The sequence below is a fragment of the Phalacrocorax aristotelis genome, chromosome 3 (genome assembly GCF_949628215.1).
Source record: "Phalacrocorax aristotelis chromosome 3, bGulAri2.1, whole genome shotgun sequence".
Classification (NCBI taxonomy): Eukaryota; Metazoa; Chordata; class Aves; order Suliformes; family Phalacrocoracidae; genus Phalacrocorax; species Phalacrocorax aristotelis.
The window spans coordinates 74325717-74349627 of record NC_134278.1 but is presented as its reverse complement, the minus strand read 5'-3'; the positions used below and the strand labels follow the sequence as shown (position 1 = coordinate 74349627).

The following is a 23911-nucleotide window of genomic DNA, read 5'->3' as shown; positions in this document are numbered from 1 at the left end:
TTCTCCAGCTGTATCCTTACTGATTCTTGTTTTCTTGCCTAACCGAAAAAAGCTTTCATGCTGTCTCAGATTCGTAGTTACTTTTCCACAATTTCCAGCTATCAATTGTAGATGTGCAAGCAGCCGTTCTAAGATGCAGGACTACGTCTTGAGGATGGGGAGGTACAAGAGGCCCTTCCTTTCCTGCTCCTGGGGACAGATGGAGACTGCTGAGGAGTTGTCTGGAAGAATAAGAACCTTTAAGGGATTTCAGTTATTTAATTTCTTCCTTTGCAAAAGAAGTTGGTTTACATCTGCATCAAGTTCCTGTCACAGTCTTTGCTGATTAATCCTATTGAGACAGCCAGTACACCTCCTGGCTCTTCACTTTGCTCTATTAGAGTATACATTGATCTATGGATGCTAGAAAGCATTGGTGGTGATGCAGGAAGTTTTTTTTGCTCTTATAATGTGTTTTAAAAATAATACTGTGCTCGGTTAGATGAAGACAACATCTGTAATGCGTTTCTTGAGGCAGATGGTAGATCAGAGAATAAAATGTTTAATTTCTAAGGGGAGAAGGAACAAGTAAGCTGAATTGAAATCACAAGCACTTCTTTTTTTTTTTAATATTTACTGTGAAATTCAGATTATAATACATCCTGCTGTTTTATGTCTACCTCTCCATGTATTGCAGGCCGTGGTGTAGTCATTTAATTGTAAGAATTGTGGTAGCTGTAGTCATTTAGCTGTAGTTTAAGGACGTAGATTTTAGTTAAAAGCTTTCATTGCATATGACCTAAAGCACTACGTAGAATTTGAATTGCACTGGGCTGTGTAAGGTTTCTGCAACGTTTTGTTTCAAAGAGGAAAGAGACAACATATCTAAGGGTGAATCTGTGTAATTTCTGAGCAGGAAACTATTTCTAGTGCATTTGCAAATGCTGCACTGTGTGAAATGCGTGGGAGAACAGTAGGCAGTTACCTTCAGTGCTACAAAAACATGCGGAGAACTTAGTGTTTATAGTTCTAAGTCCTGTTTCACAGTCAATTTTTGACCTTCAAACTCCTTTTCTCACACTTAAGAAAGCTAGGCCTTTTATAGTGATGTTAATAGGGTTTCAGGTTTTCCCCTCTGCATCTCTTTTCAGAGTCACCCAAGAAAGTCAGACTATGTGCTCTGTCCTAATGCTTAGGAGTGCTAATGACAATAAGCTCTTCTTTCCTGTAGTTAGAGAACTAAGATGTTTGGACTTTTCTTGCTGATATTTCAGGACATCCAAGCTGAGATTGATGCCCACAATGACATCTTCAAAAGCATTGATGGGAACAGGCAGAAGATGGTGAAAGCCTTGGGAAACTCTGAGGAAGCTGCCCTGCTCCAGCACCGGCTTGATGACATGAACCAGCGCTGGAATGACCTGAAAGCAAAGTCTGCTAACATCCGGTAAGTAATGAAAACATCAAGACTTGAATGGGGCACAGTTGCTGCCTTCTAAAAGACTTGAGAAATATGACCACGGCATTGAAGTGAAATCTCTGTCTTCTTCCTTAAAGGACCCCTGAGCACAAGTTTAAAAACTTGGTGTACTTGCTTACCATGCAGGCTTAACTACTTGTTCTTCTCTCTCCAGAGCTGCGCCGTTGTAACTTGCCAATCTGTACTAAATTTCCCAGAAAGTATGTTGAATCTTTCCTTATTGTAAATCGATAGCAATGTCAATTAAGTAATTCTATGAATATACAATTACCATGAGGTAAAATCAGGGGTTTGTTGTTGGTTTTGTTTTCACCACTGAAATCAATATTTTGATAGGACTTGCATCTTAAGTGTTTTGATCCATATTGATAGTAATTTTTTTATTGCTGCTATTAAATTAAGAAATGTTTTCAAATACATATTAATCAAAGAATGCATTTTACAATTCTTTGACCCTAGCAGTGCCAAGCTCACTGACTCCCAAGTGCAGACATTGTTAAAATCTTTGCAATATCATTTTGGAAGTAGATATTACCATACTCATTAATGTGACTAAAACTCCACATTAAAATGAATTACTTAGAAAAGAATTTCTAGAGCTTTTAATTCCAACTGCTTGCTTGTTGATTAAAGGAAACTGTTCTTTTAATAGAACAAAACAGTGTTGAGCAGTCTTATAAATTTTCCAAAGACCAGAAAAATGAGTTAAGGTTGGAATTCAGGCACAAGAGTTTGAAAGAGTGAGATAGAGGGGAAAATGAGACATTCACTTTTTGTCTCCACTTATCCCATCACCAACATGCTAAACAGTTAAGTGAAACAGGTACATCAGCTCCAAGAAAGCCCCCAGGCAGAGCTTGAACCAGAGGAACCAAGCAGTTTGGTGTGGGGGCTTGCAGAGACTGGCCCCACTATACAAGTAGTTCAATGCAAGAGCTATTAAATTGGGGCTATTATGAGCTCTTCTCACAAATAAGTCACCATGAGAGAAAGACAAAAATATGCTTATAGGATAACAACTTAGCAGCTGTGGAGTTCTAGCAGGAACAATTCAGTTGCTTGACCTTCCCTGGGGTTGATCATAGCTTAGGAGAAATTGATGGCCAAAAAGAAGGGCCTTCAAGCCATTTACCCTGGCCTGCTGTGAGTTCCGAGACAGCAATTATGCAGGGAATGCTCAAAAAAGTGGGAATACTGGCGTTTCTGAACAGGGACCAATCTTTTCACTTCTGCATGGATATGGCACATGCCTCCCCTGGGCAGCATTAATGTCTGCAATGCTTGTGTTACTCTGCTGGTTCCTGCAATGATGCACAGCCATGTGTCACTGAGCTACAAGTAGAAGGTAGGCAGAGGAGAGAATACTGGAGCAACTATGAAAAGTAAATTAAGCTCTCAAATCTCAGTTTCCACTGAAAGGAGCATAGCATTTCTGAGTTCATTTATTTTGCCCTGTTCTTTGATTGAAGTTCACTTTTCTAACTTGCGCAAGAGTGATGAAAGCCTTCATAGGGAAATAACAGAGCATAGAACTGATGTGAAGTCAGTCTGCTGATGTAGCCTTCAACTTTTGCTTTATCGATGTGATTTATGTCAAGGATGAATTGGAAAGCAAAAGTGTATGGATGAGTCTTGTGAGAACATATAGGCATGTTAGATGTTAGGACTGATGACTGAAAAAACCTGATTGCTTTGTTATGAGTTTTAGCTTGGGATAGTGCTTCTAAATTAAAATTCCCTAAGCTTTTCAGAATATTTTTGGCTATGGGTACATTCTGACTACATTGATATTTTTCTTTAAGTTGCTGAAAGTACTGTTTTCCCTTAGGGATAGTATTAATTTTTCTTCATCACTTCAGTCCTCAGAGCTGATGGTGCTAGTCACTGTGGTGACTTTACTTCCTTGCTACTGTAACTAAAGACAGTTCCAAACTGGAAAAGCAGCATTTTATAAATGCCATATTAAAAATGCATTTTTATTTTTAAATACATGGAAACTACTTAAATTTGTACTTGTAGTGACTATGACATCACCTGAGAGGACTATACCTCTCCTTGAAATTACTTGTAGACTTACTAATGCTTTTCGCTTTTTCTCGCTTTATTATCTTATTCCCAGGAAGAAAACAAAGCTGCAGATTTATGCGCTTTGGGCTTTTAAAGCCCAGTGTTTAGGAAATATTCTTTCCTCATGGGGCAGAAGGTGCAAGGGAGTTAGTGTTTGTGGGAGGGTGGAGGTAAAAGTGTGGGAGAAACAGAGAAGGCTTCTCTATATTTAGACGACCCACCAATCCTTTTATTCCATGTTCTGCCTTGTCGCTCAGCAGGGAAAGTGTTACCTCCATAGCAGAAGCAAAAGCTGAGGAGGTGTCCAGATGTGAAGAGAGCATCTCAGGGTCAGCAGAAGGGGAGTTATGTCAGAGTTCCTGCTCTTCTGGATTATTTTATTCAGCCTGGGTGAAGGGGTGTGTGCTCTCAACCTGGTCAGTGGGATTGGGAGCATCTGTGTTTTTCAGGCTCATCTGGGATGCCCTTAGGAATGCTTCTGAATACCAGGTGGCTGATGCTGGGGAATATTGCTCCAACCAGTGCTCAAACCTGAACTGTATTTTTATCAGAGAAGATTCTTAAGCCACCATTTGACTTGGCGAATTCCTGGAGATTGCCAATTCATTTGTCACATAAGCATAAACACCTGAAGCTTTGTTTGCAGGTTGTGTATTGGTAGAAGTACCAGTTCCAAAACAAAGGCCAGAAGAAGCTCAAGAAACATTTCAGAACTTTAACATAGTTTATCATCTTTCTTTGATAATGTCAGTATGACAAATTTAAACATGAATTGCAAATTGGAGCATATCCTAGTTCTCTTGCTCCTCTGCAGCATTTGCTTTTGAATGAGCTTTACTGAATGCATGTGTCTCTGCTCCCCAGGAGAATAGAATGCTTGTGTCTACTCTTCAGCTGCGGCTGTATCTTGCTTTCATTTTCAGTATTGCTTCTGATAAGATTGGAAGGGTAACGTTCAGGAAAAATGCAGGCTGATGTGATATGTTTTCGCCTGTGTGGTTTGTTTTCTTTTTCCCCCTTAACATCTTTTTGACCTTTCAAGAGAGGTTAGCTCACTTTGTGTTCAGAGAAGAATTTTAAAGCCCCTGTTAGCGTAGTCCATTTCTTCTTCACCCTTTAGCGTTCTACCCCTGCAAGTTGAGCTATTGATATTTTGTTACTGTCGTTTATCTGGCAGGCACATGGGTACTCCTTAGTGGTAAATGACAACATTTTAATCTAGTATCACATGCCACATCATTCACATTAATATAAAATTTGTGTTTTACACTATTAATATTATTGCATTTTATGTTGAATTAACAGTGAGCCACACTTAAATTGCCCTGCAACTAGTTGCAGGGGTTCTTTTCCCTTACCAAATTCCATTTAATTTTGTATACAAGAATTCCACTAAATAAAGTGGAAACCTGAAGCCTCAGAGTGCCAGTTTTTAGAGGTGAGAGCTGCCTAAATGTGCTAGATATGGTGATAAGTCATGATGAATAGAGATTTTACTGTCAAAGTGAAATGAAAAGCTGTAGATCAGAACACTTTAATTGTGGTTGCTTCTAGAACTTCATAAGGTTGTTTTATTTTTGTAACAATCTGTAGGTCTAACAGCAAAACTGTAGATTCAAATATGGGCTGCCTTGGCTTAGATGAGAGGGCAATGTCTCTCTTCTGCCTGATTAATAGGGAGTATAACTCTGTTCACTTCCAGAAAGGAGGGCTGGTTCTGAGTACCTAGCACCTGAGGGTAACATACATGTGTAATGCTTTGCAGCTTGGTATTTTTGAGGTAATTTCTGACAGAATGTCAAGCTAGTTGTGAAAAGGAGGAGCTCCACATTGTATGTGGACCACCCTGTGCTGTTAGGAGTGTGTCCCTGTGCATGGCTGGGGGCTTCAGGGGCCAACTAATGGGAAACAGGTACCTTATGTACTGACTTGCTGTAGAGTGAATGCTGTCCGTATGGGAAGAAGTTGGTTGCCTTGAAAGTAGTTCTGGTTAAGGGAGTATTAAAAAACTGAAAAGAAGCCAGGAGAGCTGAGACAGTATGTTTCACTCGGGAGTTGCTGCTCTGCAAACCAAGGCTGGCAGGATGCCCTTCTCTGCTGTGTTTATAACCACAAATGCAATAGCTCGATTGTAATTCACTGCAGGGTAGGATGCTGGCTCAGCTGTTTAGGCCTGGGCTATGAGCAGCTAGCTTGAATTCAGTGCTGAGAGAAAGGTATCAATGAGAGCAATAAAGGACGATAGAAACCATGATGCACAAAGCTGTGGGCAGTAAAATATAGCTTCTAGCAAGTAATTAATTTTTTTTCTCCCCCCACCCAAGTAGTTACCTAAGTGCTTTCCTGAATGGAATAAAAGAGGATAGGTGGTTCTTCCTAAAAATAGTTAGTTTATACTTTTCAGAAATGTGTTGGTTTTTTTTTTCCCCCCGCCTTGTATTCCCCCCAGTGGCTTTTTTGATTCATCTATCCTAGCATCACTGGGAGATCCCAGCATACCCAAACCTAAGCTTGCCTTGAAATCAACCTCGAAGCTCATCACCCCTTCAATCCAACTATCGTCATTTCAGTCCCAAACATTCACTCAAATGCCATTTGAGATGATAATCAAGAGAAGCCAGGTAAAAGTTTCAAGATGTGAGCTACAGTGAATCAGAAAAAAAAGATAGGAAACGGGAAAGGTAGGAAACGATAGTAGAATTTATTTCAGTCGTCTGTCAAAAGTGGGGCAGGAAGGTGCAGAGCTTGTTTCAGACTACACGGAAAAGGACTTCACTCTCCTCCATCACCTCTGTGGAGAAAGAAATTGTTGTTTACTAGTATAAACTAAGTGCATGGTGGTCTCAAAAGAAGGTATAACATAGAATGACCGCAGTAAAAGAAGGGTAGCTGGTCCCTGTCAAAGATTTCCTTGCAGCTGTGTAGGCACTGCAGGGAGAAGCTATCAAGTCAAGGTATTTTTGAAAATTATAGAAAAGGGTATTGTGGAATCTGGGTTTTTTTGTCAATTAAACTGAGGGACAGATCAACTGTGTTAATTCTCTAGTAACTCACTATCAACTAAAGATGATGTATTAAATAATCTGTGTCACTGATATTTTCAGCAGCACAGGCAATTTACTGTTGATCACTGCTGGGAGAACTTGTTGATTTCACTGCTGGAGAGTCAAGGTCCTGACATGAAAGTTCAGTTTTGTAGTTCATGAAACTGAATGGTTCACAAAACGACATTTGTATTTTGTGCACCACGGTGGTGGAGTCACAACAAAACACAGCATTTCTTTATGTTGCATACATATGCAGTGTTCAAGGTTTTAGATAAGTGAAAGCATCAGGTACGTATTTGTCTGGGTTCTCCCATTTTTCCTCTGCTTATTTTGATTTGTGGTACAAAACGTTTTGAAGTAGAGGGTTTGTGGTTTTTTGTTTTTTTTTTTAAAGCAAAGTTGCTTTACCATTAAACACTTGAAACATCCCTGTCTTAATGATGGAGCGGTTTTATGTACTTACTGTATTCCCATGCTGGTTTTGCTATTCAGGGCCTTAAAGATGCTTTAATGCTGTTTCACAGGACTCACTTGGAGGCCAGTGCCGAGAAATGGAACAGATTGCTGACATCCTTGGAAGAGTTAATCAAATGGCTGAATGCAAAAGATGAAGAACTAAAAAAACAAATGCCCATTGGAGGGGATGTTCCAACCTTACAGCAACAGTATGACCACTGCAAAGTAAGTTTTATAGATAAATATGCTACTGTGAATATTAGAATGAAGAAAATTTGAGTATGGGAGAAATGATGAACACTTCCTAGAGACTAATTTCTAGAAAAAGCTCTTGGTCTGTGCACCTTTTCTTCCCCGTCTTGCCCAGTAAAGCGCAACTAAGATGCTCCCTATAAAATTTAATCTAAAGGATTTCTGGTACATGTGTTCAGTCCAAACACATTTTTTCAGTATTTCTTGATGTTTTTTGATTCCTGCCAGGTAGAACAGCTGTTTCACTCTAAAGTTAAGGAAGGCATACAAAAGTAAGAACTGGACAAAAATCGTGAAAGCAGTGTTGAATGTAAATTCAGTGAAACTATGTAAGTGGCTTTCTGCACTTATTGATCAGAAATAGCAACCCCCCAGCCCATGCAGATACTGCAAAGACAGCTCAAAACTGTTTGAGAACTAAAACTTACCTATGCCTTGTGCTGTTGTAACTATAACATGCTATTCCAGCTCTCTGATTTTGCTAGTTCTGTTCCAGTTCTGTACATAATAGGGTATTGATTCCGAGGATTTTTTTGACAACAAACACTCTGTTGCACCTACAAGATACATTCATTGATAGTCTGTCTCACCAACTCTGATCAGTAATCAAGTTAGGATGTATTTGCCATTGGACAAATTCATTCTAGTGAAGCTGGTTCCATCTTATCATTGTATTTGTTCTGTATGGTGTAAACACGCAAAGAGAACAAATGCAGCTTTATACAGTTAATTGCATAACAACTATGTTGCCCTCTGCCAACACAACACTGATGTCTCTTCTGCTGTGGTGTTTAGTGAGGACAAAAATTGAATTTGGGAAATACTCGAAATACTTTGAGGAACTGCATAAAAAGTAGCTTGATGTGAGCAGCACTTTCGACACTTAAATCCAAAATAGAAGAGCTTAAGGAAATCTGCATATGTTTCTCCTTAATTTAGTCTTTTAAAATAAAGTTATTAGCATAAACTCAGGATCTTTGTTTCTTGAGAGTTCATCTCTTCCTGTTCTTATCCACTTAAATCATCATGCTCTGTTTGTAGGCACATCTGCTGTGAATGTTTTATAATGATCAAATGGTGGATTACTAGTGCCAAAAAGCAATAAAAGGCTGGAACAGATCCAAATATGTTTTGAAGGAGGTCAGTGGGAGGTGATAGATCTCTACAGGTCATTTTCTAAGGGCTTGTTTGTATGTCATGCTAGATTATAGTATATATATGATAATAAATAATACTGCTAGTGCCTCTCATTTGAATATCTCAAATCAATTTATAAAATGGTAGTTTTTAATGCATCATTCCAAAGTAGAAAAATTTAGGAACAATGATGCTGAATGCTATTTTGGATCACTGGTGAACTGTAGCAGTGTGAAGGGGTGAACACTTCTGAGGTTTTTGGTCCTTGCCCTTATGTTTAAAGAATAATTGATATTTTGTTATATGTTGAGGTTAGGACTCTAATATGTGCATTCAGGAGCTTTTAGAGATTATTCTTCCATTTTTCAAAAAGGCAATATTCTTGCAGTGTCACTGTCAGTTTTGGATATAGGTGTCCCAGTCCAGTATTTAATATGAACGGTATTAATGGTCTGCAACAGCAGAAAGCTGAAGTGACTCTGGGCATCACTTTGTTTTTTGTACACCTACGCAAGCAAGAGCACAGTATTCAACTGTGGATATTTCTTAGATGATGACTGGACAATTATTTTCTAACAGTTATTTTGATAGGGACCAAGACATTCCCATATATCATGTGATGATACTGTGCCATATCAAACGTGAATTAGCAGCACGTGGCATTTCACTTTCTACTGAAGTGTTGCTTATTAGTCATTGCCAGGGGAGGGGAGCTGGATCACAGCTGTCTGGTCTGATTCTTCATGGCAGCGCTTCACTGCTGTTCCTTAGCAGGTACTGTTCATTCCTCTCTGAAGCTGCAGTTTACTAATAAACTACATCAAGCTGAAAAGTTGTGGTTTTTTCAGGCAGAAAATGCAAAATGGAGGAAAAAAGCAAAATAAAGCCCAAACCCCACCAGAGGTCCATATTCCACATCTTTAGCACAGTTAAGTGATTGGTTGGTATAGTTGGGATGTCAAATAAAGATGCCCTTGGTTGAGGAACACAAGTTTTATGCCTGTGACTTTTTAAAAATTTTTTTCCCTTTTCAAAACCTTATGCCAAGTCTGTCCTTTCAGCTGATTCTTCCTAATATATGTGATTCCACACTGTCAGCCACTCTGTGCCTTGTGGGGGGTATCACCGGCTGGTATCACTTGCTTGCATTTAAGGTGCTCCTTTTAGAATATGTGTCCTCTGGTAAGCTGAAAGTTTTCAGTGGAGATTTGAGGTACAGCTGTATCAGATAAATATTAGAGAGATATGACTTAATTTCTCTCACTCTCAAGGATACTCCCTTTATTCCGCCTCTCATCACTGGCTGTCCTGGTACTCCTTTAAATGTTTCTTTGCCCACATGTCTTCAAATGTTAAACCTTCTAAGTTTCCCATGTTCTTTGTAAGATTCACTTTTAATCAACTGCTTTTTTATGATCCCATGTTGAGCTTCTGCAGCACCACATCAGCTGGCCTTGAAAAGGTTCTCCCCAGGTCCCCCTGAGCAAAGGTTGGGTGCCTCTGCTCTCCTCTTTGGTTTCACATCTGAATGTTGCTTTGAAGTTGTTCTTGTGTAGATTGAGCGGTTCAATACCTCGCTTTATCTCCACTTCTCTGTGATCTCTTTACGCTTATTTCCAGCTTGCTTACCTGATCTTGTCCTTGCTGGTACTTCAAAATGTAAGTGGTGAAATAGTGGCTCAGCTCTGTAAGATGTGCGCCAATGACGGTCCCATCTCCTGCCCTTTATTTTTCTTTATTCTTATCCTTCTTATATTAGCATTGCTTTTTGCTTCTAGTTATTCAATAATTATTCTCCTTATTAACCTACTTTTTTTTTCCACATCAGATATGTGAAATGATGGCTTTTTTGCTTCAGCTTAATGACACTAATTGTATTGCTCTTTCCCTCTCTTAGTATCTTTTCCGCTCAGTGCTTGGCTTCAGCACTGCTAGATAAATGAGTACAGTATTATGTGACAGTTTGGGTTAGCTCATGTTGGTTTTGTGCTACTGAGGTGTGTTTGGACAGAAGGAAATTAATGGTTTGCAATTTGATTTTTAAACTTGTTTTTGTTTTAAATATCAATCATCCTCCTATGCTTTAAAAACAAACATTACCCTCAGCAATGTTAGTCACCTGAATCAGGGCTACAGATTTAGCCTATATTTTCCAGATTAACAGACATCTTTTGGGATGTAGCAAATATTTATAAATTTTGACTCATTTTTGTTGTTCAGCCAAACTTCCGTCATCTGTAGTGGTTCATAGTCTTATCACATACTAAATGCTAAGCACAGTTGAGCAGTGAGCACATCCTGTCTGGGTGTTGAGTTGTGCTCTCTGTCTTGCAGGGGGCAGGGCAAGAGGAAGCTTAAGTAAGAAAGCACGAATTTCCTATTTTAATTATTCTGAAAATTTCTTTGTCTTTGAGAATGGGCTGTGGTGGCAGCCCTAAGAATACTGGAAAATTCATAAATGCTTCGGGATGCTGAGAGGAAGTTTAAAAGTACCTGAGTTAAAAAGTATTCTATATGGAGTGTACCTGTAGCTGAGGCTACATTCACACTCCTGAAGTGTAGAAAACTCACCTGCAAAGGTACTGACACAGGGACTGGCTTATAGGGAAAAGAAAGTGAAGGCCTTTTCAGAGTTTATTGCCAGTGTTTTTTTTCTATAATGCCTGTTTGTCACTGTTGCTTGTTGTTACCAGCTCAGGTTTTCCCATTCGTTCTGTTCTTTCCCAGTCTTACTTAGGAATATTCATTTAGAATTAAAAGTGTGTGATGCAAATTTTGATCAGCTGTATAGACCATGCAGCCCCCCACGCACCAAAACCAACCATAACAAAACCACCACCCCACCCCCAAAATCCTAAAAGACCACCCTTACGTGGATATCTTATTCTGCCAAAAAAGAAAAGCTACAAAATTACCGTGAAAAATCAGCGGGGCAGGTTTGTGTATATGGAAATACCTAGAGTCATGCCTGTGTACAAGAGGAGGCGATACAGATGCCTTGTTCTCTAGAGATGCACTGAGAGCTTTGTATCTCTCTTTTCAGCTGGAAGAGTTCCTCACTGTAGTTTTGAAAGCATGCTTTTGCTAAAATACAAAGACTGCCTAAATTATATAAATCACTGTGGTTTAGCTTTCAGGGAGAGAACAGGACATTTCAAATTAAGCAGAAATGGGTACCCTCTCGCATAAATCCTGTTGGCATCTGTCTGCATAAATGAACAAATGTCTAGCTAATACTAAATAATGCATGCACCTTGGATCAGAGATGCTTAACTTAGCTTCGTATGAGCTCAGAATGAATTGGCCAAGGACCTGTGAATGTTTGATTGGTAATTTTATGTCTATAGATGGGTCATTAATATTTAAGTTACTCTTTAAACTTTTTGGGGTTGCTGTCTATGTATTTCGTATTCCAGATTTAGTTTATTAAAATAATCAAATGCTGAAAGTTGCAAGTGTTTGCTTCTGTTTTACTTGGCTATTGCCATTTTATCAAAAGTGTTCGCATAGCCAACTAGAAGCTGCTTTCTATTTGTTGTTATCCCTTCAGGGTGCCTGTAATTCCATTGTTCTCTTCACCAGCAGGAAAAGTCTGTGAGGAAAAAACATTTTTCTAGGCTTAACTTCTCTGTGCTCTTTCAGTGCACCTGCCTGACTGTGGGCAAAGGGCTTATTCGTAAACTAATTCCAACTTAATTATTCTAGATTTGTTTCTCTTGGATATTTTCTATATTAAAATCTGCTTCCATGTTAGGAATTGTTAACTATAAGAACCACAAGATTGGTGTTATATCAGTGCTGCTCTAGTCTATGCTTTTAATTGTAGTCTAGAAAGGGCTTCATTAATTTGTTACACATCTCATCGCATAAGACATGAAGCATGCAGGAATTCTGTGCTGTGTAGAGGTGATCAGCTACGTTACGTTGCTGAAACATTGACTGAGATGTGAGCTGGGGGGGGTGAGAGAATAAAATGGTCTGTGGTTGGAAGAGGAGGATCAATAGAGCCGTTGCCTAGAGGAGGAGCTGCAACCTGGTCCGATGGACAAGGGTGCGATTGAAGCAGGAGCTTGAGGGTTCTATACCATGCTGCTGTGAAGTGGCTCTTCAAAGTAAGGATGTGTTTTCAAAAACTATATGCACTATCAAGAGGAGAAATAGCCTCCCCACTAGTCAGTAAGCATTGCTGAATAGTTTGAGAGCTGCTTAAGTAAACTTGTAATGGTTAGGAGTTTTTTTTAAGGACTCTTGAAGTTTTAAGTGCTCTGCATATTTGAGAATTCTGAACTTTGGTTATTGGTGAAAAAGAGAGATTGTACTGTACAAAAAATTGTACTATACAAGGACACTATAATTAAGCTTTAACTGAGGCTCTTTGAGGTGTGTTTAGGAGGAAGAGGTGGAAATTGTGTGTGGGAATATTTTGTGACAGGAAAGGAAGAGTGTAGTTAATGCCTGAAGTTAAATGAGAGTTCTCAAGTGGACCTGTCTGACTTAAAGCCATTGCTTGCTAAGCATTTACACAAACTGATTTGTGTGTTACATGAACTATTCAGGTGTGTATCACGCCTGGGCTATTTCTCCAAAAGAATGATGTGTAAACAAAAGCATGGCTCAAAGAATGAAGTGTTCAGTTAGGATGTCAGTGCAGTGTATTTTTAACTTCAACAGAAAAAGTGTTGCTTCTGGCTGTATTTCAGCTTGTTCCCAGAAGTGTGGTTGTCTTTTGATAAGTCAGGAAAGTTGCAGTGGATCAGTTCTTAAAATAACAACCTGGACAATGAAAGAAAAAAATATTTTGTCACTAATGTGGAGCAAAACAGGTTTTCTTACTGTGGGGGAAAAAAAGGCACTTTTTAGAGCAATAAATAAAATACTTCCGTGGGGTTGCCTTTTTAATACTGTCATTTTGGTATAGGTATTTACCAGTATGTACGTCTCATGTGGCTCTTTTCTGAGAATCCAGCATCTTGTTTGTTTTAATCAGACTCCTATATAAACTTTTAAGACCTCACTGGGTCTTTTTGAACCACTGAATAAAGCCTATTCTTCTTGAAGATTTATAGTTATCCTTAAATATCTAAAAGGGCATTCTGACACTGCTGTGGAGGGAAACATGTGTGGCAGAAATCAGGCTTACACTGCAGAAACAACACAGTGATCGGCATTTCTCTCTGTCCCTTAAAACGCTGCGACACGTCTAGTGCCTCTTTCTCCGGTATCATCTTGTCTCACATCCCAAAAGTCCACTCTGCTCCCATCATTATTAGTAGTAGCCCATCTACTGCTAATGAAATCCCAGAACACCTTGATGCACTAGGATCTGCCAGACCATCTGTTTCCACATCTGTGTCTTGAGCTGGAAGACCCTGACTGGCTGTGGCCTGACCTTCAAAGGTGAGCCATGTGCATAGCCAGTGAAGGTGATGGAGCACAAGCATACTGGTGACCCATTTTTAATCTCTACTCGTAAGACAGCTGCTCTATTCCCTTAAGTACTTCCGCTGTTCATCTCTGCATTCTTCTGACTCTGCTATATCCTTATGGAGGTGTAGTGATTGGTACTGCATGTGATACTTAGGATCAAGTTGCATCAGTGTTTTATACTGTAGTAAAACAATGGCTTTTTGTCTTGTCCTTTATGATGATGCTCAACATTTTATTGGCTTTTTTTTTGGTTGCAGTTGCATATTGAGCAAATTACTTCAGAGACCTGTCAATGAAACTCCCAAGACATTTTTTCTAAGCTGTAACTGCTCAGAAAAGTGTTCAGGGATTTCAATATAGTGTAGGTTTGGGGTTTTTTTTAAAAAAAAAAGATTGTGTTTCAGTTGCATTAAAAGTGCTGGGTATTACCTGAAACCTAAGGACAGTACATCAACAGATGAGCTCCCACACTGCATCACAGAAATGGACTGGTATAAGGAAATGAGACAGGACATTTCTCTGAATGCAAATATTGTTTTGCTGCAGTCTGTTTTTTCCAAAGGAAGAGAGCCAGGGGAAACAAACACTGGTGCAGCAGCAAATCTGTTTTTCCAACTGCAGAGAACCACTGGAGAGCCACAATGATACAGTGGCCGTTGCCATACCTTTTTCAGGAACTTTCATAGCCTGTATTAGGTAGAGCTGAAAACTTTGTCCTGCTTGTACCTTTCTCATTCTGAGACCAGCCTGAGACACTTTCTGTATGATCACAGAATCTTCTCAGGTCTCCTCGGTGTCTCTGTGATCTGTTTTGATAAATTGGACCAGTAAGAAGAAACATACTGTATTTAGCAAAGCTGTTCACTTGTCATTCAAGGTATGGAATGGAGTTTGCAGGGATTACTCCAAATCTTTTAAGAACCTCTTTACATAACTTTTCCATATGAATTTTGTGGAAGTGCTACAGAGTTTTATCCTCTTTCATCATGTGTTCTCAAAGCGCAGAGTCCCCTCTGCATCATTGTTTCGGAGAAGGCTGAATGGGAGCATTAGTTTATGATGCACTCCATATTCTTAAATATACAGTGAGAGAGAGACTGCCGTCACTTTAGGATCCTTCTGAAACATTGTCTGCATTTGCAGGCATGGGCTGGCAAAGGATCTGTCTTATTTTCTGTTAGGATATCTTCATCTAGATCCTGCTTCTTGTTGCTGCAGGCAGACTCTTCAGGGGAGAATATTTATTCCGTTAACTCCTGAACTATTGGATCCTCAATCCCTTGTTATCACAGCCAGTAATCCACCCCAGGAACATCAGCAATAAACTGGAATAACTGTGTTGCCATGGCAGCCGCCCACTCCTGTTTTCATGCAGATTCTTAAGATTAAAGGCTAGGCTTCGGAATGTTACGTACAACGTAGGGGAGGGAATGGGATTCTGCTTTTTCTTGTGTTTTTGTTAGTTCTCCCCGTTTTGTTTTGTTGCGCTTTTAGAGTGCTGAAGAAATGAAAGGGTAGGTATTGGTTTAATGGGCAAAGTAACCTTGCAGAGTGTGTCTGGGTTTTTTTTTTTTTTCTTTCCAAGAACTCTTAATCTCAGCTGTTAGGTGTTCCTAGAAAGTTGCCATACACCTGTATCGTCTGACCTGGTTTTCCGTGAATTTCTCTCATCCAGACTGGTTAGTCTCAGAGGCTGAGAAACTGCTAGGAATGTTCAACTTTGTTTTCTGAAGCTCTGGTCTTTCAACTTGAGCAGCTAAATGGTGTCTAAACCTAAAATGGTGCTCAAAGATTTGGAGGTTGTTTTTTTTTTTTAGGAAAACTGCTGGAGGTTATGTTTGTGCTAACACACGTTTCCTGCAAAGTAAGATCAGTGCTGTGCTTCAGAAATGTGTCATACTGGGTTTAGGCATCCCACTCCTGCACTTTCAGCTACTAGAGGTCCTTATGTACTACTTACAGATTTAGAGACTGGTTAGTTGTTTCAGGGAAAAGATGATTGAGTTTTTTTCTTTTAATCAGATTTGAATCCTCAGTCTTCATCTTGTGAGGCCAGTAACATGACTCCTTTCCTAGCACCATTAAAGTATTGTCAGTGGCTGTCCACATCAGAAGGTTTGAGAGTATTCTGAGCATCAGTAATAAGGTACAATTCCTCTAGAGAGTGGAGTGCTTGGTAGGCCTGCAGTGTCTGCAGTCATTCCTTGTAGAGTTAAGATCGCTTTGTTTACTGTTTATATCAACAGTTTACTGAATTCTATTGAGCATGGTGTAATTTAGATAGAAAGTGTCTGCTTGTGCGAGGTGGCTTTTACTTGCTTGTGGGGCCTGGGGTTTTTGTTTTGGTTTTGGGGTGGTTTTTTAGACACCTCTTTCTGGAAGGAGTGCAATGTTGTCCTCACAATCACCTTTTTATTACTAAGCAGCTATTTTACATGCTTGGTTGCTCATCTTATAATTTACTTCCCTGTAATGCATGAGGACATTTTAAAAGCGTTCTGTACAAAACCAAAGATTTCTCGAAGGTCCTTTCTGTCTTGTTGTTTAATGATGGTGTAACATTATTTTAGGGCTAGTAGTGAAGCGACTGTTTTATAAAGTGATTGCAAGCACTGTTTTATAAGTGGCTGCGAAGCTTTGTAGCCCCCTCTGCCAAATAGAGAATACACGTGCAGTAAATTCTGTGACATGAGCAGCCTCTTCTGGTTCTGCAGTGAATGATTAACTTTAGTTTTTGATTGTCAGAGATTCCGTACTACCGCTGGTGCACGATTGTGCCTAATGATAGGTGGCTGCTACAGGGTATCCCTGTACTGTTTCTCTGCAGGACAGATTTCAGGGGCATTTAGGAAGCTGCATAGATCTGCTGACCTTCTAGCCAATGTGGGCTGTTGTTTACGTGAACAGACACAGCCTGTAGCGAGAGAGGGCATTTTAAAGGTCTTCTCAAAGAACTTAATAGCTCTGATGCCAGTAACTTACAGTATGATTTTCACCTTTTAGACCTTTCTTCTTGAATGTGTAAATGGAGCGAAAACTGTTTATGCCAATGTTTAGTGGTATAACACAATAAACCAATGATACTTCCCAGTTAGATTCATAACACTGCCATTGGCAGTTTTGTTTTTGCAATCAAGTATTCGTATGCTTTAGAGAGAGTAGTAAACTAAAGCCATAAACATTAAGTAAACATTCTGATAAATTTATTTCACTTTTGAAGTTGGAGTGAGTTTTATATGTTCTATATTACTACAGTATTCTATAGAATATATTACTAAGTATTACTTAGTATTTTTTTAGTTGAAAAGTCCTAATATAGGTAAAACAATAGATTAATAAAAAAACCACAGAAGACTTCCTCTCCCTTGAAGCAGCTGGTTTGCAACCTACATGCTTGAAGGTTTTCTAAAATCTAAAGTAAAATCTCGTGATTAATGAAAGGACGATGCTTATGATTTTATAGAGTCATTAAAAAATGCGTACTGTTATAAATGTATGGTTCACTTGGGTGTAAATTAAAATTTTCAGTTCCAACAAGAGACTTCAGTGATTTAATCAAATCATTACTTTTAATGGTACATTTTTTCATTAAGTCAGTGAAACAGGTCAGTACGAATTTAGGATTAGCAGTAATAGAAGAGAGAATAGTAAATGAGGTAGTTTTAAAGAAATTACTGGAACAAATACATTTTTTTTGGTTAAATATTACCTTAGGTCATGTAGAAATTTTCTTTTTTTCTCCTCTTGCTCTACGTTTTATACAGTCTATATTCATTCACCTTGGAATCAACCTGATATGAAAAGAGGGAAGACTGATGTGAAAATATTTTTATCATAAAATAAATGCAAGGGAGGGGGAGGGTGTCATTTTTAGATAATTATTGATGGTGTCTGGCAGTTATGCCCTGTGCATTCTCTGCACATGACTTTCCATCTAGAGTTTTGAAGCAGAGACACTGTGCAGTGTGTCACGCTGACATCAGTGCTGTGGTTAGTGTATGCCAGCACCCTGGGTGTGGATGCTTTCAGAAGTAAAAATTATTACTGAACAGTTGTAACCTAAATATCATATATGAGAAGTCATGTTTTCTAAGTTCATTAGACTTTTTCTAGAGCTAGGTGGTTACTAATCCTACAAATGAATGAGATCTTGGGATGGTATTTATTTTTTTTATTTGTGAAGGTTTAGAAAGTTTCTAGGCTTGAGCCATTAAAAGAGGTAGTGCTTAGCTTTCTTGTGTAGAGCACTATTGATATATTGATTCATTTTCAACAGTGCTTTTAGCATATGTAGAAATCTACATATTTTTCTAATTACATACACTGAAAAGGGAGATGTTTATTCATCAAAAAGGCTGGAGGGCTTTATTTCAATATCATAAAATTTAAGTCTGTTATGCTTTGGACACAGAATTGAGCTCCAAATTGCTAATGATTTCAAGGTTGAATCAAAAAATGTAGCTGACAGAAACAGCGTTTGGTTACTTGTCAAAAGTGCCTGGAGCTAATTTACTCCTGTGAAGTTGACAGAAAATACTACTTAAATTTTAGTTATTTTCTTTGACATTGTAAAGCCTGGTGATGCTCTTTTGGGCTGTTGGAAGAAAAAGCAAGCTGGAGGAGGCTGCTCTGAGTGCTGCGTAAGTAGCTAGAGGGGAAACTGCAGAAGCACGTGGGTTTTGGTTTTGGGCTTGGTTTTTTTACTTGAGTGGCACAAACTGGAATGTGTTGAAACTGTGCACTTGTTGCTTGTAAATATAAGGCTATATTTACAAATTTACTAATTATAACACAGTCTGGAATTAATAAAAAGTGAGGGAAGAGGGAGAAAACCAAAAAGCCAAGAATACTTGCGTATAATGATAAAATCCCCTATATGGACCTCTACTCTTGGAATAATGAACATGCTCATAATATCCCTGCTAAGTGAGCTTAAACTGGTGTTTGGGTCCAGGTTGGTTTAGTTGAACAATGTGCTTTTTCTTCTACTGGAATTCTAGATGGGTAAATACATAATCAATTTTTTTTTGTGTATTTTGGCATGCTTTCCCATAGTTGAATTCCTGGTGTCTCAGAGGTTTGACAGCTGTCTGTTAGCACCACCACTTAACCTGCACTTTAGAAACTTCAAGTGTCGCTTCTCCCCAAGGCAAATATCTGGGTACTTTTCTTTACCTTTGCCTAACAGGCATCGTGCCCTTGCCTTCCTCTGTGTGGGAGGGACTTGCCCATATCCACAAACCATGTCAGTCCTTGGCACTGCTTTTGTGGATTGAGTTGAAAGGTGTAGATGTTGAATTTGGCATGTGAGGCCTTGGGGGACTTCTAGAAGTTGTGCAGTCATATGCAGCCTTATACAGTAGTTTCATGTAAAGCATGATCATCTACACGTTCTGCTTTGCTTCGGTGGCTGTACCCAGAGCCGCAGAGAAGCTGTGCCATCGGCTGGGTACCTGCACACCAACCCCATGTGGCAGGCTTCTTCCCCAGGGAAGAAGTAGAAGGCGTAGGAAGCACTGAAAATCTGACAGACTTCCAGTGGCCAGGCAAATCTGTAAAGCTCCATACTGCTGAAGTTTTAAAAAGTGGAGAGGTCCTGAATCCAGACCGAAGAGGGAATAGTATCTTACTGGCAGAAGTCGTTTCCCTTGCTGAAGAACGTTTAAAAAGTCTGTCTTAGCTCTCCATTTTCTGAGAGTTCTTGATGATCAAACTATTTCTGTTTTTCCTTTCATACATAACGCATAGGTCACGTCCATCCAGCAGTGCAGCACAGATACCTATGATAGTAACGAATGAGCTTATCAGTAAGAGAAATTAGCCTATGTAGTGATCTAGCTGACAGCAGTTGTAGTGTTCTTGCAGCATACACAAACTTGGGCAGTTTTCACATTGCATTACTTTGTTCCATTTAGATGTTCTCTGTTCAGTTCACTTTGTGGATATGAGGAGGAGGATGACTCCCATACAGAATTTGAAATTCAGTGCTCACTTGTCTGAGTTGGGTACAGTCCCAGTTGTGCAGAGCTGGGATTGAGGCACCTGAAGGAACCTGAGCCCAGCTTCAGACAAGTACTGGGATTTTTTTCCTTCCTGAACTCAGTAACTTCCTTTAGGGCATTGGTGCTTCCTCATTCCTCATTTTAGTGCCACATTCATAAATGTAGCGTAACATTTTTGTTATATTTCCTGAACTTGGAAAGGAATGTTTTAGAAAAAAAGCACCTTCAATGCTTACGAGGTAGAGAATAAATTAATGAGTCTACAAACTTGAAAAGTTACAAGGATTTTTGCCTATTCTGTCATATGGATGTGGTGGTTGGCTTGTTCTCTGAACAATGAGGTAGTAAAGGAAATACAGAAAAAATCTTCCTGTTCGTTGCATTTGACTGACATTAGTCATTCAAAGAAAGAAGGACGTTGCAGGAGGAAGAATGCATAAGCTTATGGTCAGGCTGTCATCACTGCAGCAAAGCTGTTGTAACGCCTTAACTTCGATTAACTCTGCATCCTTAACATTATGTGTATTTTAAATGAAACTATAACTTTGGTAGTGACAAGATGATCAGTGCCGGACATACACAAATATAAGCTAGCCAAAAAGATGCTTGCATAGTTGTGCATACTTATATCCAGTCTACCATGTCAAAGGGCTTCACTGAGAAACTGAGTTAGAAGACGAACTAATATTTGTAACAATAAATATCCAAACCCAACCCACGCTGCTTATTAAAGAAAAATCCTAAACTCTGCTTTTCTTCTGTGAGCACTGGTAGAGGTGCCCAGTGATGTGCTATGATGGTACTAGCTTTTCTTGGAGCAAGGAGCCCAATGAAACATTCCTTGAAAACTATATCTCTGATATTCAGAATTTAGTTTTGTGTTGTCATTCTGCCAAGATGGGTTCATTCTGCAGTGGTGCTTGATGACTGCATGCAGGTAGTATGGGAACTGACCATGCAGCAGCTTCTCCAACACCAGCGATGGGCAAGCAGTCAGCGTTTTTCTTTGTCATGCTGTATTTGTGATGCTCAGAGCTCGGATGCAGCGGACAGAGCTGAGCAGAGAGGAGGTGATATGTAAGGGCAGAGAGGAACGCATGAGGAGTCTGAAGCTATGAGGCAGTCATGCTTGGGTGAAATTACTTGTTTTCAATAGGTCAGCCTCATTTGGGTTGATTTTCTGATGATCTTGTACTCTTCTGTGTGAGCATGCAGATAATGCCATCTGACGTTTCTGGCTGCCAAGAGATTCTTAGTCTGGTGAGCAGAGTTGCTTAGCTGCAGTTACTCAAACCCTCTTTTTACCCATATCTTCCTACTTATGCTTTTCGTGGTGGTGGTGCAGCAGCACTGGAAGAGAAGGAAGATGTTGTTTATATTAACACTGGATCTAAAGTTGTGGAGTAAACTTAGATGAAGGAATGGCTGGTAGTAAACACAGCACAGTACATAAAACAAACAAAACCCCACATATGTAAAAACAAAGGTACTTTGCTTGCTAGAGAGAAAATGAAAGAACAAATGCAGGGCAGATGTGAATCATTGCTTGATGCTATCCTGGAAAACGTTTGGGTACTATGATGATGTGTGTGGTAAAAGAAGCTATATATATAGCAAATAAACATACTTACTACATTTTGATTATACTTGTAGAGGAATGTGAAGAGATTTCTAAGAAAGCAGTGACTTCTTTCCTGAGTTAGAAGCGCTGAAGCTAGAGCACTTCATTACTAAAAACAGTATAAATGAACTATAAAAGTGAAATTCCTTTACTGTTTTCAAAATCTGTATTTATAGTGTAGTTTTTGTTAAGGGTTTGTTGGGGTAAGGGGCCAGTGTATAGGTGTCTTGCTGCACTGCTTGTTTGCGCGTTTTCACTTTTTATTTTAAATGGCTTTAAGGTGATATTTACATTTCTGTGAAATATTGCTCTCAATATGTCAGAACATCATTTGCTACTCTTAATGGCATCCAGTCGGTAAAACCAATTCTAGTTTTTGGTTTTATGACATTCACTGTATTGGTTCTCAGTGTTATTATTTATACCTTAAGCATTTTACTTATTGCTTCTACTTCTCTCCATCTGGTAAAGATATCTGGTAAAGATACCAGGTATCTTTACCATGGCATGCAGCTTGTTTCTAAGCATCGAGGACTAAAAATGGTGGTTTGATTGTTAGCATTTTTTTTGCTTCTTAATGAGAAATTGTTTATGGCTTCTAAAGAAAAAGAAATCCTATTTAATAGATGCTGGTTTTACTACATGTAAAATATTCCAATTATTTGCCTGAAGCGCTTGATTTTAAAAAAGCTGTTTTTTTTTTTTCAGTAAGAAACAAAGCAGAGAAAGGAAATTGAGAGTGTAAAAATAAGTAATAAGTCTTGTGATCTGTCTGAGGTGTCTGCCTTCTGTGGGAAAGTATTTGTGGGTCTGAGTTAACTTTAATATGCCTTGCTTCATGGAAGCATGCTTTTAAGTATTAGTCTCTTCCACTAATTGACACCAAACTAGTACCAGTTATATTAAATGACTTCTTTCTCATAAATGGAAAACCACTTTGTAGTCCTCAAAAAAAAAAATAGTTAACGACAACATTTGCAGTAAGGTTCAGTAGGGCCTTTTTTTTCCCAAACTAACAATTAATCATCCTTATAGAATTATTTTTAATCAAGGAATATGGTTTATGCGAACAGCTATTATAAGAACTTGTGATGGGGAAAAAATAAGGCAAAGATTTCTTTTTAGTGCCCATGGATATTTTGAAGAACTTTCCCTGGATTATTTGAATTTCAGGTTTTTTCACTGGGGGGGAAAAAAAGAAAACCAGATTAAGTTAAAGTCAAATAACGAACTCAGTTGAATAGTAGGAGGGCACAACCCTGTAACTGGATGATTTAACACAATTTGCAGAACACAATTTTCAAGCAGGCTTGCCCAGTGTTTTTTATTAATAATTTTATACTGAATGCCAAGCAATGTCTTAATCCTAGTTTCTTATTGGTAGGGTTGACTGAAAGCATCCATATTTTTTTTGCTAATCTTAGTTTAATTTCCCGGTCCAGCTGGGTTTTCTGTTCTTCTTATGAGACTTTATTAGATCACCTATTTGAAAATGCAAAGACCTAGTAAGGCTGTTGTGTTGGACAAGTTGTGGGGAGGCAGAAGTGAAACTAATAAAGTAATATAGACTATTGCATGTTGTGACAAGTTTGGTGATCGCTGTTTGACAAGGGGCTAAAATTCCCTGCTGAAGTTCTGTCTGTCATTTGGTTTTGGTGTGATTAACGATGAGGGAAAGTCCTCCGCTACTTAAAATACACACACACACTCCCAACCCACCACAACTCTGTTGTGATACCTGCTGCATTGCTGCTCTGCCATAGAATATGTGACACATCACAGTTGGGGATTGCTTTTTTCTTTGTCTTTTTTCTTTCTTTTTCTTTTTTTAATGCCATTGCCTTGTATGGATGTGGCACAGGTGCCAAGTTCTGCTTTTTCATGTTCCTGTAACTTCTGATGGCAACTAGAACCAGCTGAAGGAGGTGCCTAACCAGAGGGAAACAGTCTTGTTGCCCTTAAGGTATTCCTTTCTTGTGTCTCTCCCAAATAAGCCTGGAGAACTGTCTGGAGTAGAATATTTCCTATCTCAAACACTGCTTATTTTTTGCAGTGGTGGTTTTACAGTAACTTTTCTCTGCTGAGCAGATGTTGGAAATAATAGCACGTGATCCATAGACAGGAAATTTTGGAGAAGTTACCAAAACCAGAGATCCAGTATAATCTGTCATATCACACTAACCAAATATGTGGTATAAGCTTTACAAAGACTCTGTCAGTTTAGAAAGTTTTGAAAACAGGAAGCTATAGCGGAAAAGCGGAGAGCAAAAAGATACAAGGTAGGGAGAGGTAGACCCTGGTGATCTAAAATAACCAAGAGAGAAATGATTAGGGAGAGAGGAGCATGTAACAGAAACCACGAGATAAATTATGGTGCAAGCAAAATCAGGAATTGTAGTTTGAGAGGTGAAAACTTTCTGGGTTGAGCTCTGATAATTCTCAG

The 23911-nt window shown here is 39.0% G+C and overlaps 1 protein-coding gene across 6 annotated transcripts in view; it reads left to right on the top strand.

Moving 5' to 3' along the window:
* The window catches only part of UTRN (utrophin), a 390409-nt gene that overhangs the window by 248600 nt on the left and 117898 nt on the right, over positions 1-23911 (top strand). For all 6 annotated transcript variants that reach the window (XM_075088021.1, XM_075088020.1, XM_075088019.1 and 3 more), the window contains 2 exons: positions 1254-1426; positions 7098-7254. In XM_075088021.1, coding sequence (XP_074944122.1) covers positions 1254-1426; positions 7098-7254 — 330 coding nt within the window. The remainder of the gene's footprint in view (positions 1-1253; positions 1427-7097; positions 7255-23911) is intronic.